Consider the following 19,367-nt stretch of genomic DNA (forward strand, 5'->3'; position numbering starts at 1 on the left):
CAGAAAAGAAAACATTACCGCCTCATACAGTTAATATTAGTTCAACCTCATCTCAGAAAAAAAATGAAAATGAGTCTGAATTATTTGCCCCTGAAATAACCAGCATGGACAGAGGAACCTATTTGTGTTGTCTGTGAAAACCGGACCAGAGTCCAGTCTTAACTAGCACTACCATCGTTTAGCTGCTGGACTCCTTATTGGCTCGTAGTCGTGTGTTTGTTGTTTGTTTTCACGTGCTCTTGCCTGGAGGTTCTTTGCCAAGACGTGGTTTTTCTGAAGCCAAGACTTCACATAATGTCTGAGGGAACAGAGGAGCACAGACGCTACTGAAGGATCATAGAAATATTAAAGGAATATTATAGGAAAACTACAGGCGGCAGTGTGTCTCTACCGTCCTCTTGTCACTTTGAGAATGAGGCTTCAATACAGTATAGAATTGAGCATTTATAGTATATAGTTTAAAGGATATTATAGACCCAACACAAGACTGACAGAAGGGCAGGATTGAGAGAAAAAGACAATTAGAAATCCATCTGCTGCTTCAGAACCACAGACGGCAGGGACCCCCTTCATTCCCCTGCAAATCACCTACTGGTTCTAAGGTTGTGTCACAACATTAAACTGGTAACTGGTTTCAATGTTGTGACTGATTATAGGAGGCTTTTAATTATTTCTAATCATCCAATAATTTCTTATGTTGAAGATTTATAGTCACATCTTTCACGTCTTTAGGAAACCAGAGCCTCTTCCTGCAGGTGAGGCATGAACAGGAGGAAAGAGCTTAGCTCTCATTGAAATGCTGTAATGTTTAGCCAGGGAAACAGCAGATAGCAGGAGACGACAGCTTTAAATTAGATGTCTCTGTATGTTTGGCCTCGCAGGAAGAAGTGAATAAAAATGCATGTGCCCTTGTATTGTATGAGGCCTGTTGCAGGTGGACAGGCAGTGTGGATTAATTTGTGAAGGTTCTGTGCACGTAGAGTACAGTGTAGCTCAGGCAGCAGTGGGGTAAAGAGAAAAGAGCAGAGAAAACACAGAAGCACTTCTGAATGCATGCCCTTCAATGAGCACTGCCAAAGATGAAGGTGAGGAAATGATACATAAATGGATTCACCTGAACTTCCAGTGATGCAGCCCATTTTTATACTTGCAAAGGTCTCTGGAAGAAAATAGGCCTTCCATGCTGATATAACATTTCTTAACAGCATCACCTCCATTACTGATACTGAATAATTCAGTGCCTATTAGTCTAACATTTGCTTGGACATAAAGTCTCCTAGCAACATTGCCAGACTTTGAGATCAGGTAGGTCCCATGTCACAAGGATATTTCCATATACAGTACGGACCCAGAATAAAGCCTGTAGTCCAAGTACATTAGGTCCGTGTGTGATCAGGTTAAATCCAATGCTTTAGAATATTCATTATTGTTTTCAATTCATATCGTCACCATTAGAATGTTATTATTTTCATAGATTTTATTCCAGATCCTGAACGAATGCTTGCAGGGTCACTCTCTCATAATGACTAGTGGCGAGAAAGAATGGTTGTATTCAGTGACAACAGCATGGAGAAATATTCAGCTCATTTCTTTTTATTTTATTTCATCTTTATCAGACCAAACAGCATTCTGTGATGACCTTGCACTAAGAATTAATCCAACCAAACAGTGAAAGCAGATATGACAATGAGCCACACAACAGAGAGCAACGAGCAAGCAGCAAAAATAATGATGTGGGTGCATAATATATAAAATTCACCAATGATGACTCAGACTGTCCAGTGCACAGCACATTTTGATACTGCCATGCTTTGTCCACAGGTTGAGGGCGAGAGATTGTAAATGTCAGTGGCTTGTCAGTCACTCAGTCCCTCATGAGCAGTGAGATGGACCCTGCTAAAAAGGAAGACCGAGCGGCAGGAGAGACATTAGTATCCTGTCTCACTCACTCAGTGTCTGACTGTCAATCTCTGGATATGTTTGAGGCACCACTTGATCACTTTATGCATTTTCAAATTTCTATTTAGCGCCTGATCATCTCTATTCAATACCCCACTGCTGGATGTTGATTGGTTCTCCTCCTTGAATAACAGTTTAAGGTCTTCCAATTGGCTACAGCTTCAAATTGCTTTCCCCAATTTCAGCAGGGTTAAGTTGAAATGGAAAAGAAATGATGTGTTAGATTCAGGGATCAGATGTGAGTGAAAATATCTTTCTTCCAATCACTATAGAAATGAAAACTTAAACCATTGAAAAACATCATCATATATATCAGACATCCTGACATATAGATATATTGCTATTTATCAGTGGCTACATTTAAGAACAAAAACACATCAGCACTACTGTTGAAGTCTGATCTAGAAAATGATGCAGCACTTCCACACTCACATTCCTGTGGTGTTCATTTCATTTCTGTGAATAGATCATTTCTTTGATATAAGCTCCTTTATCTGATGATTCTGAGACCTCACTGTTCACTGAATTAAAAATATTAGTCACATTATTTATTTATTCATGTAGAACTTTTGAGCACAAAAACATTTAAAAAAAAAAATTCTGTGGACTGAGGCTTTGTTACTTTCACAGTATTAATATAAAAGCTAGACCTGATCTATAATCACACTACACATGGACAGAGACCTTTAGACTGGACTTTAGACTTTAAGGACCATTTCCTCCAAATAGAGACATCTAAGCAGCCAAAGGTTGTTATTTTATACAGTAGAATTATGGGTAAAGATGTCTCCACCATCTGACATCAGTGATATGCATATGGTCTATGACAGCCATTCAAATCTAGTATAGATTCAAGCAGAGTATTCTCACTCCTCACATGGCAGCACTAAATCACACAACACAGGTTCAGAGCCAGAACACCACCAGGCTTTTGTATTAGTTTAAATAAATCCCACTTTGGACAGAAGTATGTTCCTCTGGGTGCTGATGCACTGAAGGCCCCGCGGGTTTAAATAAAGTTACTCCAAATACGCCAATGACTTCCATCTGCTCAATGAGTTATGCTTATAAATTCTGCAATTAGATGCATAGTTAATTCCTGCTATTTATCAGTTTATAGCCGTGGTGCTATACATACGAGCTTGGAGGTAAAGAGCACCAAGCTGTCAAGTGTTGGCAGCAAGTACAGAAGATTTTATTTCTCAGCACAATGATTCATATTGATTCACAGTGACAGAGCTGAAGAATTCATGAAGTGTTCGGTAAAGTCACCATGATGTATGTTTTAGCACTTTATTTTCAAATGTACTAATTTTCTACATGATTAAAGACCTCAACATTCCAAAGCATGAATTTGTTTTGAGTGTTCAGTCGAGGAAAATGATCTTGCAGTGAATGAGATTGCCAAGAGAATGTTTGAAATAATTAGCAACAGCCACTCGAGGTATCTTTGGGACAGGGACAAGCTCATGTGCAGAATCTGAAGACCATGAAGTGGAACTGGACAGCTTGGCAGCAGGACGCAGCATGGCCTCCTGGTTGGAAGTAGGATCTGGAGATTGAAGGGTCATTAGAGATGGGCTTTAATGCATGAGTGTAGCTGCAGAGAAAAATAGGGGTAAGAGGGCGATTTAGTAATCAATGACTACATGGATCAGTGCGAGAAGGAAGCACAACTACAGCTGCAGCCTCATATACAAGTCTCCTGTCACCACCCCCACCCATGTCAACCCTCACCATCTGTTTGGCCACTAATTGATATGGACAATAATGTTGCATTTAAACAATAGAGATGAGCTAATGAGAACAGACATCCAAGAGATGAAAAATACTGTTGCAATAGAACTGCTGCGTCATGGACCATTTGGCCTTGAAAATCCCACAGACACACACACACACACACACAGATTCCCTCTCTTGTACTCTTGTTCCCCACTACAGGTGTCATTCTGAAATCATAATGTACATCAATCAACAGTCATATGTACAAAGCATACAGTGTATATATTTCCTATATACTGAGGATACACTCACCAGCAGACCCATCATTCAACATTAACACTTGGTTATTATTCAGTGTACTGTTCTCTACACATATCAGAGTTAGAAGAAAATCAAAGCTGCTGTAAATTTGTGTTTGACCTGTGAGATACAGATTTCAAGATTATGGTGATATGATCTGATCTTAGACCTGATCTTAGGAGCTGAAACAGGAGTTTGCAGAACTAAAAACATAATAGCAAGGGAAAGTCAAGCACAACAGAAATGAAATCACACCACAGTGTGGAAGCGAGAGCTCAGGGTGTTTGCGAAAGAGGTATATGATCTTTCCAACACTTCCCCACTGAGAGAGGCCACGAGGAAGGAACATTTACACTCCGATGTCATGCACTGCTGTAAAGTGCATCCTTAAGTCTTCATTTCCCCCTCACCCACCCACAAATGCACACACACACCAGCGACAGGGGCAGCAACTCTGTGTTGGCAGGGACACTAAGCACTGAACAGCCCTGAGCACAGCAGGAGGCTTTGGCCACCTGCACACTGTGGAGAGGAGATAGAGAGACAAATCCAACATTGAAGTTGGTGATAGACACTACAATATTTTCTTTTTCCACTCCAAGGATTTTAGCAATTTGTTTTCAAGGTTTACTCTGTGCTTAGGTATGAGGAGTTGCATGAAACAAAATAAATCAAAGATGTGCCATTGCTGGGGGTGTGAACACTGATTCACTTTTATGGTAGGTCCCACACAGGAAAAGAAAAATGCTTTTAATGTTCCCCAGGCCCTGCAAAGACCTATGCAAAATGTAAACAATGTTTGAGCCTACCTTTGAGCCTTGTTACAAGGGCCCACTACTGTGCAGTGTTCATTAGAGTGGAAATGATATGTGCAAACAAAGAGAGGCACCCAAGCAGCTCACTCTGCTGCGTCTTTTCATCTCAGAATTGCAAATGAATGCTGCCTCCTCACCTGGTCTCTGCAGGCAGTGTCCCAGTGCCTCCAATCAGTGCTTTATTGACAGCAGGCATCCAGCAGAAAACCGGGAGTGCTAATAGCTGAGGATGATGCCTGATAAACACATTCTACCCTCTAACTGCACCCCCACATATTTTACTGCCTGGCAGGGTGGCCTCCAACCAAGGTCAGGATGTGGAGTTGCTTGGCGAACAGACCTGCTTATACAAAAACTGGCACACAGTTTTATGTAAGAGTCAGTTCTGACTCAGTTTGGCTATTCTCCATCTGCTTTCAAATTTGAAAAGGTGCATTTTTGTCCATACTGGCATAAAATCTTGTTGGAGGAGACATGTGCTTTCCATGAATATGCTGAGAAAAATACACATTTCATCCAGATGTCCTGATGAATTATAAAGCAAATGAGGAAATAACATGCTCAGTATTCTAAGCAATAAGCAAATGGGCTGCAATGTTAAGCTTATGGGCATGCCATATTATTGTGTAGCGCAGCCCTGTCCATGGAAGCACGGCATTAGACTTTCAGTGCAGCAAATATCTGTGGCCAAACCATTCTGTCTAAATAACAGGGAGGGTGGCATCGTAAACACAGACTTGCTTGGCTTTGTCGAGCTAATGACTTCCTGCTCCAGTGGCTTGTGAAACAGTGTTAGAGCCAAAATAAGTAAAATCGGGAGCAGAATTTAATCTGTCACTCAATGGAAAGCCTTTAAGCAGAAACATACAGCCACCCAGAGGGTGCACACAAGTGAAGTGAAATTACAGCAAAAGCTCCCTGGCAGAGAGTGAAGTACCAAAACAGGTTATGTATAGGATTGAGGATTACAGATTGGTTGGATAAATATGGGAATCTTTAAAGCAAAACAAACTTAGTGTGAATGTCAACCAGGGTGGTAATCTAAACCCATCACTCCCTTTGAATCTAGGTAGGATTCACCTACGTAGAATAGAGATGGATGTGGCGAGGAAGACAGCGCTTGCTCTCGGTTTTTGATCTTCCTGAATTTGCCCCGAGCTTGGTTTTGAACTGTGTAGCTGTGCAGCAGTTTATATTAACAACCGCAAGTGTTGCAAGGTAGTGTGAGCAACGTTCAGTCTGCCTTTCCAACTACTCAGAATGAATCATTTCTATGAATTGTTTGTTTCCTCTGTAGTCTCGTGGGAAAACTGGATGGGTATGACGAGAAACTACTCTGGGCTAGATGAGCTAAATTTAATCAAAAACATCAATGACTTGTTTTTGCTAAAACTGTCTTGCCTCTTTTCTAACCTTCTTTTCTCTCGCTGTTTTTCTGAATATGAAACAAAACTGCATCCAAATCATACCTCTATGCAATTACAGCAAGCCAACATCGACTCTGTAAACAAACAGCTGAATTTATTTACTAAAAAAAGTCCAAAATAACTCATGTTAAAAGTGGTGATCTGTTCAATAATGAAAATAGACAAGCCTTTTGAAAAGATGAATTGTACAAACTTTGTCTAATGCCAGCAACTCCAACTTGGAGGCAATGAGACTTACAATATATATATATATATATATATATATATATATATATATATGTACAGTGCAAAAGTTTTAATTAATTAATTATTTTTAGCAGTTTACAAAATGCAAAGTGAGTGAACAAAAGAAAAATCTAAATCAAATCAATATTTGGTGTCACTATCCTTTGCCTTCAAACCAGCATCAATTTTTATAGGTACACTTGCACAAAGGGATTTTAGGGGATTATAGTCAGGTGTATGATCAACCAATTATACCAAACAGGTGCTAATGATCATCAGTTTCACATGTAGGTTGATTTTCATTAACTGAAAAAGAAACAGCTGTGTAGGAGGCTTAAAACTGGGTGAGGAAAAGTCAAACTCTGCTACCAAGGTGAGGTTGTGGAAGACAGTTTCATGTCACTGGTCATACACCATGGCAAGACTGAGCACAGCAACAGGATACAAGGTAGTTATACTGCATCAGCAAGGTCTCTCCCACACAAAGATTTCAAAGCAGACTGGGGTTTCAAGATGTGCTGTTCAAGCTCTTTTGAAGAAGCACAAAGAAAATGTTGAGGATTGTAGACGCAGTGGTCAGCCAAGGAAACTTAGTGCAGCAGATGAAAAACACATGAAGCTTATTTCCCTTCAAAATCAGAAGATGTCCAGCAGCGCCATCAGCTCAGAACTGGCAGAAACCAGTGAGACCCAGGTACATCCATCTACTGTCCGGAGAAGTCTGGCCAGAAGTGGTCTTCATGGAAGAGTTACAGCCAAAAAGCCATACCTCCGACATGGAAACAAGACCAAGCGACTCAACTATGAACGAAAACATAGGAACTGGGGAGCAGAAAAATGGCAGCAGGGGCTCTGGACTGATGAGTCAAAATTTGAAATATTTGGCTGTAGCAGAAGGCAGTTTATTCGCCGAAGGGCTGGAGAGCGGTACAATAATGAGTGTCTGCAGGCAACAGTGAAGCATGGTGGAGGTTGCTTGCAAAGTTTGGGGCTGCATTTCTGTAAATGGAGTTGGAGATTTGGTCAGGATTAATGGTTTCCTCAATGCTGAGAAATACAGGCGGATACTTATCCATCATGCAATACCATCAGGGAGGCGTATGATTGGCCCCAAATTTATTCTGCAGCAAGGCAACGACCCCAAACATACAGCCAATGTCATTAAGAACTATCTTCAGCGTAAAGAACAAGAAGTCCTGGGAGTGATGTTACGGCCCCCACAGAGACCTGATCTCAACATCATGGAGTCTGTCTGGGATTACATGAAGAGACAGAAGGATCTGAGGAAGCCTACATCCACAGAAGATCTGTGGTTAGTTCTCCAAGATGTTTGGAACGACCTACCAGCTGAGGTGTGTGTGTGTGTGTGTGTGTGTGTGTGTGTGTGTGTGTGTGTGTGTGTGTGTGTGTGTGTGTGTGTGTGTGTGTGTGTGTGTGTGTGTGTGATCACTGACATCAAAGTTTTTCTGTGTTTCACATTAATATTCATGTCTGAGGCAAAGAAAAAAAAAAAAAAGAAGACATGAAATGCAGATTATCCTCTTCTGAGAAGATATGCAAATAGCAAGTCAGACACTTGGAGCACACCACATATACTGTATATGCTTCCTTATTCAAATCAACTAAGACATAATCATCATTCTGCGAGGCTAAATATAGAAATACCCGGTCTGTTCCATATGTGTCTGGACAGCAACGTGCTGAAAGTCTGGTGTGAAATGACATAAAGGTCTTCCATCACAATAGCAGACTGGTTTTAATTTACGGGTGTTTTGGTGTATTTGATGAGGTCATAGAGAGTGCACAGGTGGTTAAATGAATAAAATGAACCAGAGCCTGAAGTCAGGTTTGAATCTGTCTGACACTTGTGACTCCCAAACAGGTTGAGTCTATAATCTACAGTCTATTTCTGCATTATGCCTCAAAAAATAAATCAGTTAACATATCTACTGTCACAATAGGATTTTAAGGGCTGCACATCGATGGTAATGAATGAATGATCTCCAAAAACACCAGATTAATAAACATCCAGCCTCCATGTGTTAATTTTTGGCACCTTAAAAATAGGAAAACTGAAGATGATGTAATTATTTTACGCTTGAACCAACATTTCCTCAGTTCAAGTCAATCTGCACTGTACAGCCACAATAGAATCTGCAGCTCAACCTTAAAAACAGACTTAATTAGATTGTATATCCAAACGGAGAATATTAGTCTTCAGGATACAGCGTGTGAATGAGCTTTAATTTCCCAAATACAGTAAAAATCCAGTGTTTGTGCATTAAAAAAAAAAGACACCATACAGTTCCGCATCTGCAAGGTCCAAAAAGATCAACAGAGTTCCTTCATGACAGCAAACACATGCATTCCCTTTGAACTTTCAGAAATGTGAGAGTGGACAAAAGCATGACTGAGCCTCAGAAGAGCCAAACACGTCCCATCATGCATTGCGCTTACAGATAAGAATAAAACAGGAATATGACATAAATCTTATCTCAATAAAATACTTCTCTCACTAACTTTAGAAAATCTTATTTCACTCGACTATCATGTTGATGTAAAGGCTTTGATTCCACATATATTAGATAACTATGCATACTATATATACACACTCTTAGATCAGATTTAGCTTTAAATCATTTCTCAGCATTTCAAAGATATAAAGGGGGCGTCACCCTTAAACATTATTATAGTAAAAATGATTTAACTTTCATGTCACCAATCATGACCTAGCATCACTTTGCTCAAATGATGAATATCTCAGTTTGGAACAAGAGCCACATGTAAACTTACAGCAAGATAATTAATTGAAAATGGGTTAATTCCTGCCACCACACTAGTCCACATTAATGGGGAAGAGATAAGAAGAGTCTTAATAGTTGATCAGACCTTCTTGGAGAAGTCCAGCCAGAGCGGGCTTATCTAAATCCTCTTGGCAGAGCTATCTGCGGAGTCGGAGGAGAGTGCAGACGAGTGCTTAAATTTGCCTGAAAAGCAGCTCTTATAAATAAAGCAGCGGCAGCTATCAGGTTCCTCTGATAGTGCTCAACTTTACTGTTCAGTATTGACTGACTTATTCAATGTGTTCTGTTAAATAAGAAAGAGAAAGAAAAAGTAACCTTTAGCCATGGGAGCAAAATCACTTCATGATGTGAATGGGTGCGCTATAATAAGTAAAGTTAGATGAAATGGCAAAGCTATTCAAAAACAGTGTTCTTTGTGTGACTCCTCTCCGTCCTTGGTAGCTGGGAAGTGGTAGTAGCTTACAAGTTGGAGGGAAAGAATTGTGTCTCTCCTGTGTGTCTGATGTCACTGAGCACAAAGCTGCCCGACGTTGGGTTACGACGTGCTTTCTGCCAATAAGCCTTCGCCGTCGCTCGCCGTCAGCGGCTGCCTGCGGGAGTCTCTGTCCACCTCGTCCTCCTCATCAGACCTGCCAACACTCAGGTGTCTCCGGTACACAGGAGGGCTGTGAGGGTCAACACACATACAGACACACCATTATATCATTACTTGGCTACTCGCTCAAGAAACAAAACTGAAGGGTGTACAGATGAAAAGAAGGCTGTACGGCATGAGAAACCACAAGCAAGTCAGGCTGTAAAATGAAATTCTTCCCCAGACAGCAAATAACACATCCTCTAAAACATGCACAGCATTCAGTATGTGTTCATTATCATTTATTTTTAATTAGTACATCAAAAATATATAATAATATGAAATATTCAGGCTTAACCTACATATTAGTAAATAGTATGTGCAGTTAATAAAGTAAATGTCAGGAGTCAGTGCAGGACATGAACTCATAATATGGCTGAAAATAATACTGTGGACTGAACTGTACCTTGCTTCTACCTCCCATCATTATTATTATTTAAAACTTCACATCTTCAGTTTATGTTGTAGAGATTTGATGCCATAAGCGCTGCTCAGCTCTTTAATACATAACCCTCCGGACAAGCAAAAAACAACTAAAACACGTCCTGCAGCTCCCTCGTATACTCGAACAACAGGGACTGTCTGCATGTGATGCACGACGACCCATAACCTGACACCATGTATCTTGAAGTATTAGATATTTGGAGAAGGCTGAAGTACTCTGTGTTTTGGCCTCGTCACACAAACTGCTTCATGTCATCCTTTTGGAAAACAGTGACATCTCTGATTCTGAGTCACAAGATGTGTAAGTTAGTCAGGACCAGTGCTGACACCTGCCAGTGTGAGACAAAGATCAAACTGTACAATCAACTACTTTTATAAGTGAAGATGTTGCTGTAATTAATGTAATAGTGTAATTTGAAATTTAAACGAATTTAATAAATCAATTGATTCTCTGTTCAAACAAATGTGAAAGTACTTTAACAACTTTAGGTCACTTGTGTAACCCTGGTTCTCTGAGTAGCATGACGTATCCCAATGTGAAACATCATGAGAACTACAACGTAATAATTACTTAAAGGTGTATTTATCTGGGGTGTCGTGTAGCGTAGTGGTCTAAGCAGGCGCCCCATGTGTAGAGGCTACAGTCCTCGCTGCAGTCAGCCCCGGTTCGAGTCCCGCATCGGACGGCCCTTCGCTGCATGTCATTCCCCCCCTCTCTGCCTCCCCATTTCCTGTCTCTCTCCACTATACTATCAAATAAAAGGCATAAAAAGCCACAAAAAATATACTTTAAAAAAAAAAAAAAAAAGTGTATTTATCTACAGTCAAAGTAACACTTTGTTTAAAGGAAGTGTTTAAATGGATATCTGGGTTCAGCTGATGTTGCCTAGTAACTGTGCAGAGAGAAGCACCTGTATGGAAGTATGGAACTAGTATGGGACCTCTATAGTTCTACTATGTTGCTATAATGAACGCAGTTATCTTAGTGACATGAGCATATATGAGCCAGGACCATGTTCAGCCCACTAAACCCACCTTCACTTTCCACTAATTAACCCAGGAGCCAGTCTTCAATTAGAAAGGCATATTCACATTCAAGGACACCCCCCAAGCTGCTGGCACTTTTTGCTACACAGAAACAAGAGACGCTCAAACTGTGAGCAAATGATTCTGTGTGAATAGTGAAGCTGAGAGCTAATTTTAGCATTTTAATTCCGATGCAAAGTGTCATGCCACACCTCTGTAAACTCTTCTCCGCTGACATGTTGAGGCAAAAATTGGTGTAATTAAGTTTTTGTCTCATTGCCAACACCTGTTTGTTGTGGATGGACAGCCACAGCCAGACACCTCTATGTACTTACAACAACATCAAACACTCACATTTGAGATGTAATCCATCTCTACAAACCAGAAACAGAAACATAACATCGCTTTTCTGATGACAAGTAATTACAATAACGAATTACTGTGTATCTCCTCCACTGTATCAGCTGCTGTTTATTGTAGGTATCACACAGAAGTGACTGGAGTGTGTCAGTCGTGCAGACTAGAGGCGAACTTCAGGATACTATGATGAATTAGTCTTTTTAAATGAAGACACGTGTTAGCACGAGCAAAGGAAAAACAACAGTGTCACACTATTTTTTTTGGAAAACGTAGTTATGGCTGATCTCAGTCAACATGAGATGCAAACTAAGTTAGTACATCAAGTGAACGATCCTGATCAGTTATTCCAAGCTCCTGGGTTATTACCACACCAAGCATCACCTTCTCCTGCTGCATCAGTCACTGTCAGGCCTGTACAGGTACTTCATCACCACGCTGTCCATCTTCTTCTGCTTCTTCTTGGTTTCCTTCTTGCCTGATGGCCCACGACTTGCGAGCTCCTTCTCATCATCAGATGGGCGTTTCGGTGCCCTTTTAACACTGCTGGAGCTGCGGTAGGAGATGGTTGAGCCAGAGGAGGAAGACTCTGATGACTCGGAGGAGGAAGACGAATCCTCAGACTCACTTTGTTTCTTACTAGATCTCTTCTTGGACTTCTTGCTTTTCTTCCTCCTTGAGCTCTTTCTGCTGTGACGATCGTCTGAGGAGGAGGAGGAGGAGGACGAGTCTGATGGAGAGACTTTGCTTTTTTTATCTTTGCGACTGCGGGAGCTGCTGGTGCTCAGGGTACTGGATGACCGACTACTGTAGTCCAGAGCAGAGCCAGATGCAGAGCGCCGCAGGCTGGACGTGCTGCAGCCAAGCCCCTCGTCGCCCCCCTTCTTCCTACCGTCCTCACTCCCTGGCACCTTCTTGTCATCCTCTTCATCACCACTAGACTCATCAAGTTTGCTGCGCTTGAATTTAATGGGCTTGAAGCTCAGCACCTCATTGATCGCAGCCTCCAAGTCAGGATCTAAGTAATTGCGGTGCGTGACCGTTTTAATATCAGATGTATCTGCCGGGTTGGAGTCTGAGGAGCGGGGTTGAGCTGGGGTAGAAAAGCTGCGACTCAGGGAGCGGGGACTAAAAGAGGAAGTTCCCCCTTCACTAAAAGTTACACTCTGGCCATCATCATCGTCATCATCTACATGCAGGCCAAATTCACTGAGGCCACAGCTGCGGGCGAGGGACAAGCGTGAGCTGCTGCGTCTGTCGTCTTTCCAAGAAGTGCTGCGGTGCAGCGACCGTGGACTCGAGCGGCTCACACTGCTGATAGTTGATTTATTGTCGTCATCCATGTCCAACATGCCCCTCCTGGTGGACATCCTGCTGGGAGCCACTGATGACACCATGGACTCCTTATCAAATTCAGGGCTGCTGCGGGAGGTCCAGCGTGACTCCAGGCCCTTCCTGGCTCTGCTGGTAGCCTCAGAATAGGCCATGGAGATGACGGAGCCTTTGTCGTCCAAGTCTTCCTGCGCCTGGCTCTTCTTCCAGTCCTCCTGGAGCTCTCCAGACTTGGACTTGGCTTTACGAATTGAGGTGTGGTCTGGCGTGTCTGTCTGTTCTTTGAGCGTGCTAAACAGGGAGCTCTCATCGCCCGTCCCACCGATGGAGTCTTTCAGGTTGGAACGCTTCCTGTAGCTTAGGGAACTCATGACAGACACTGATCTGCTCTGCTCTACTTCTTTCCCATCTTTGCTGATGTCAGTCATCTTCTCCTTACCTTCCTTCACCTCCTTGGCATCTGCATTTGCTGAATATCTGAAGGGTTATGTAATAAAGTTGACAACAGAGACCACCGACAGAACACATAAAAAATAAATACTAATTTTTCATTTTGTGCAACATCCACAGCTGATATGTGGTAACTCATTCACTTTGTCGTTGGGGCCAGTCAAGACTCAGGGAACATATACTATACCACTGGGTACTGTTCTGTTCAGTATACACTGTAGGAAGTGAGGCAATCAACCAGTGAGAAGATCTATCTAACTGTGGCAGAGGCGTCATTTAGCAGGAGCGCCAACTGGCCAGGGGCCACTTCAATAAATCTGACAGCGGCCATTTCCCCATCCCGTCTCCTGTCATTAGACAGATTACTGGGAGAGAGGGATGACACCTAATCACATGACATACCCATCTTACCCTTACAAACTGCCCCAGGTAATCCTGGCCCGTTTAAAGCCTCCCCACATACACATGGAAATCTGTCATGATGCTAAAGGAAGGTGAGCTCTAACCTGGTGCTCTTCAGGCTTCCCTCATCCAACTGGGTCTTGGTGGAGCCTTTGTTCTTCGAGAGCCACGACTTAACGCCATCCACGCGGTCTTCCACCTCGGAATCTGTTTCTGTCTCGTCCCCACTGTGAAGAAACATCAGCTAGAGTTTGTGAGAAGCATCTGAGACTCAACCCTTAACACAGTGAAAATATTCACCATCTCAAGTCATTTTTACAACTGTAAGAGCAAAGAACTTTGTGGATGATCCCCCTTGTTTTTGATACAAACCACTTACTTTAAGAAGAATTGTCCTAAATCAGCTTCTTGAATACGCTGCCTTCCCTTAATCGGCCTTGTGCAACAATTCAGACAGATGCTGAGACAAGAACTGACACCAAATGACTTGATATGAGAATATTTGATGCAGTGTAACATCACAGTCATTGCTCGGGCAAAATAATAATTAGTTTTCACGACTCTGAAGATTTTAGTTAGTAATTTCACAATCGAAGCTTTTTGTTAATAATCATACTCATTCTCTTATAATACCAGGGGTCAGTGTGATGCAAAGCGATGCAGGCAGCTACAGGCGAGTATGATTATGTGATACAATAATATCCACATATTCAAAATGTTTTTCAACAGATGTAGATGAGTGAAGCAAATGCATTATCTAGGCAGAATGTAGATGAGGCTCTTGGAGGCATAATTAACTTGTTTGGCTGCTTCTGGGCTGCTAGCATCTGTGTGGCATGTCACCTGCTCCTGGTGATTGTTATTGGAGTAGAGCCATGAGCCAGCCCCATGGCCCAATGCTTGACATAACAATCAATATACAGAAACCTGCGGATGGCGATGAAAAAGCACGGCAGATCCCGCCTGCATAAGGTCAACCCCCCCCCCTTCGTTCATTTGTTTCAAATCTGTGGTGCTTTCTCTGAATTATGCACCACATTGTCCCGGAAGGTTAATGTGAGAGTCGCTGCAGAAATCCCTTTGTTTGTATGATGATGTGTAAAAATACATCTTCATATTTCACATGAACAGTATAAAAAAAAAAAAAAAACTGCACAAGGGCACATATGTTCTGAAGATATAAACTACATTTGACATGTGTTGCCATGGTAACCTCTGTCAGAGAAACTTACATTCTCCATGATATAGTTTTTGGTTTCGGAGCCAGACAACGTCCTGTATATTAATATTACTGATGACAGGGGTGTTGAAGATGAGCAGAAAATTCCAATTCCTCTTGATTTATATCAGACTTTGAGTTTCATCTTCACTATTATTCACAGTTTTACACTTTCAGTAACTTTCAGAGCCGCGCTTCATCAGTACTAAAATATTTACCTTGTGTATCACTGAACTGTAGACATGTTTCATCTAGTGTCTACAGAGAGCTGCCTATCATTAAAAATGAGACGGCGATGCAGGTAACAGATCTTTTTTCTTGGACAAGCTTATCTATCTCAACCCCGGAACACGTTGCAAAATGCTTATAACAAGCAAACAGACGCAGGTGAGAGACGACAGCCACACTGCTGCGCTCCGTCATTTGTCCACATTCCACATATCCATCTCTGTGGGTGAGCAGTGTACCATTCCTTGTGTCACACATTCAGTCATGTTTCCTCAGAGAACACAGTGTCCTCTCCCCTCCCTTCTTTTTTTTTTTTTTGGTGGTCTGACTAAAAGTGATTTTACACAATGAAGCTGGTGCTGTGTGAGTTTTGTGACTGTCAGATTCTCGGGCTACGTAACATTCAGGCTTTCAAGCTTTCAAAGAACATTTACATATTTGACTTTCTCATCATCGACCTCTCTTACGGGAAGGTAATGATAATCCCAGTAAGACTAAATGGCCTGATTATATTATTTTCTCCACAAAAAGCTCTATTATATGTCATCACTTTATTTTCTCTCCTGTGCACTAAACACAACTGATAAAAGCTCACCACAAACAAAAAGATATCAGGTTCATTACTACTTGAAAGTTGATTACACATGCTGCCCATTTGTCAGCTCGGTGACGCTCTGACTTTTTAACATGATACATTACACAACACAACACTGAAGCCAGCCCACAGCAAAATCATCTCCCTCTACCCCTCCTCTTTAACACACACTCACACACACACACATGCAAAATAAAAGGTGGCTCGCAATTGAGTGCTGTGCAAATGGTGTCACAAACGATTTGTCCTTGGCCCCACACTAGTAGCTAACCAGTCCTGAGGCCCGCAGATACAAACAAGCCCCAAGAATTTAGAAGTGAACATTAATCGCTTCTGACAATCGGCCTGCACCGGTTGTAAATCTTTGTCACAAATACTTACACTCAGCATCAAATCTTGTATGGCTCCGTTCTATCACTTTAACGCTTGTGGTAACAAAAGCATATTTTTACGGTATCCATTCAACACGAGCTAATTACATACCGACAATAAAAACCCACATAGGGTCTCGGTTTATGTTAATGAAAGCGTGTGCACTTGAAACACTTGATGTAATTCACTTCATACTCATGGATAATAAGCACCTTGTGCTCAAGGTGAAAGAAAATGCAACCACTATGGTCAGTTCGTGCAGATGGAGACAGTTTGCAGTAGTTAATTACAGATGTGATCGGCAAGTCTCTTTTCTAAAATAATAATCCTGTTATTGTTACCTCCTGTTTTGAAGCACTAAGTACAAACATATTGAATAGTAATGTAAATCATCTGGAAAATCCACTTCATAATTAGAAGAAAAATCTCCCCCTCCATTATTGCTCATCCATGCTGCTAATGCAATGATGTCGAAGGAGGGAAAAATGCAATTAAGTAAACATGGCGAATGATTGTTCTTTTCCTGGAGTTGCACAAAAAGAAAAGCGGAGCAGTGACACATGCAGGTTTCCTCATGACAAATGGAGAACAGGACGCAAAGTGATAAAGACTGTGATAACCGTGTCTGTGTGAAGAAGCAATCAGAGGTTAAAGTGGGACATAATGGATGAGTATATGAGCTACAAACTGAAGACAACATTCCCCTAATAGGCTCTGATGAAGGTTTAGATTATTTAACATGCCACAATAATTCCTTTCACTGTATAAAAACTGAAAGAAAATGGGATTTAGTCATTCAGAAGAACATGTTCAACATTCAAACCCGATGACAACGCGTTTTACAATATGTGGATTTTAAAGTTAAATGTTTCACAACAGTATGAAATGAGATTGGATTAGTGAAGCACTTGCATGCATGGAAATCAACAGCTGAGTTTTGGGTGAAATCATTTCAGCCATCGCTGTCATGCACCACTTGCTGACTGTGCAGCCATGGATGTACAGTCACAGTGTGCTGCAGCCATTACACAGTCACAGGCATCGCTTCACACAATTGTGCTAAAGGCCTTTCAGAGCACATGTAAATTACTCCCACCACACTAAGACTGAGTCAGGGGCACAAAGCAGCTCATCTCTACGGGCCTTACTTTGAAATACAGAAAAATGTATAGAAATAGGAAAAAAAGCACCTAACTTACACCACAGACACAACTGTCTAACACATGAATATAATGTCATTCTTGAAATAGCTTTAAAGATTAACTGTTAATATGTTTTGAAGTCACAAACATGTTGAAGGGCTGTGTTCTTGAAAATGGAATTTCTAATTTCTCCCTTTTTGCAGAAGCAACAGTTTCCCTGAATTTATCAAATGTTAGTTTTACTTTTAGTTTGTACTGATTAAATCAAATATAAATCTCAGTCTGACAATATAGAGGAAATCCTAAAGATGAAAACTATTGATATCTGAAATCAGTTCATCTCATTTTAAGAGATTTGTTCCAGCAGCTAACACAGAATGTGCTGACATCGTTATTTCTGATTTCACATGGACGTATCAGAGACTGAGGACGTCTGTGCTGCCTTCACCAAACTAAGTGCTGCATGTGCTCTGGAGAAGCCACAGAAGAACAGACAAATCCAAACCAGTGCATGATGGGGTGTGATGATGATGATGGTGATGATGATGATGATGATGATGATGCAAACGCAGCAGAGGATGATGGTGTTTGACACAAACATATTCATGGAGACAATGATGCAGTATTACTGTGGGTCTGTAACACCTTGAATCACACCGGCTGAGTTTACAGTCAGATTCTATTTACCACTCTGGTTTACATTTCCTCTAACACTGTGCAAACTGTCCTCTGTGCCATCAGAGTCTTCAAATAACTTCTTGTTGCTCTCAAGGAAGAAAAACAAGCCCTGGAATCTGTAGCACTGGGGACTGTGTAAAGACACTTGGCATAAAATAAAAAGAAACAGAATGAAACACTGGGGCCGTCCGTTAAGCATAGCTTTTATCAGAGATGTATACCAGAGGCACAGATTCCCATTCTCCTTAAATTACTTCTCCTCACTGTGTTACTGTGAACAACACAAACTGAAAGGATGAGGAATACTGCATTATTCTCTCTCATGGCTGAAATGGGTGAAAAAAAAAAAAAACTTGAAAACAACCATTATGACAAAAACAAAGGATGCTTTTTCCATTCTCACGTTTTGTTTTTTCTTTTCTGATATTTTGTCACCATGTCTTGCAAACTGCCAGAAGTGTGGAAAACACCCAAAAAAAAAGGGAACAGGGAAAAAGAGAAAAGAGAGAAGGTGAGATACAGACAACAGTGTAAAAAGAGGACAAAATGAGATAACGGCAAATAAATAGTTTTACACTTCCACACACACATAAAATAAATATCCATTGCAAAGTAGCGCCTCGGTAAATCAACTCATGCTGTTGCTGGCCTCCCTCTCAAACAGAGCCGGTGTGTGTAATGTCTTCCTTTTAGAGGTCTGTATTATTGCAGTCAGTGTTTACCTCAGTGGGCTCAGAGCTAGTATAACCCTCAACCCCTCTGCAAAGAGGGAAGAAATAACCAAACTGGGAAAACCAGCGCAGAGACAAAAGATCAGAAGCAGAGAGCTGAATTAAACCATATGAGAAGTATTTGGGGAAACAGACAGAGTGTAGTATGATTCACAGTACAAAAGAGGTTGGAGGGAAACTGATGTAGGAAGATGTGGGAGACAGAGAATGAAGGATACAAGTTGAGATTGACACGCCACTAAAAAAAAAATTTGGTAACTTTCTTGACGCTGTCTACAGTACAGTATCCCCCGATGTACCACGCATACGTTACAGAACATACCTGTTGATTAAGTCGTCGTTGTCATCGCTCTCCATCTCGTCCTCGATAGCAGCCTGCAGGTCACCTATCCTCTTGAAGGCCAGCTTAAGGTCCACTTGTAAGCTCTGATTTGCCGCCTCTAAGCTCTCGATGTCCATTTCCTGGTGAAATGGATCACAGCACAGAAGAAGTGGCTGTTATCTC

The 19,367-nt window shown here is 41.5% G+C and overlaps 1 protein-coding gene across 8 annotated transcripts in view; it reads right to left on the bottom strand.

The window, feature by feature from the left end:
• Nucleotides 1-8,671: 8,671 nt before the first annotated feature.
• Nucleotides 8,672-19,367, bottom strand: part of LOC130182078 (unconventional myosin-XVIIIa-like) — a 59,497-nt gene continuing 48,801 nt past the window's right edge. For 5 of the 8 annotated variants that reach the window (XM_056396629.1, XM_056396634.1, XM_056396632.1 and 2 more), the window contains 5 exons: nt 19,185-19,324; nt 18,535-18,579; nt 14,002-14,124; nt 12,098-13,522; nt 9,780-9,917 (listed from right to left, as the gene is read on the bottom strand). In XM_056396629.1, the coding sequence (XP_056252604.1) occupies nt 12,112-13,522; nt 14,002-14,124; nt 18,535-18,579; nt 19,185-19,324 (1,719 nt within the window). In that variant the 3' untranslated portion in view covers nt 9,780-9,917; nt 12,098-12,111. Of the gene's footprint in view, nt 9,918-12,097; nt 13,523-14,001; nt 14,125-18,534; nt 18,580-19,184; nt 19,325-19,367 lie in introns of all 8 variants that reach the window. The other 3 variants (XM_056396636.1, XM_056396630.1, XM_056396637.1) reach the window with 3 other exon arrangements.

This window comes from Seriola aureovittata, chromosome 15 (genome assembly GCF_021018895.1).
Source record: "Seriola aureovittata isolate HTS-2021-v1 ecotype China chromosome 15, ASM2101889v1, whole genome shotgun sequence".
Taxonomy (NCBI): Eukaryota; Metazoa; Chordata; class Actinopteri; order Carangiformes; family Carangidae; genus Seriola; species Seriola aureovittata.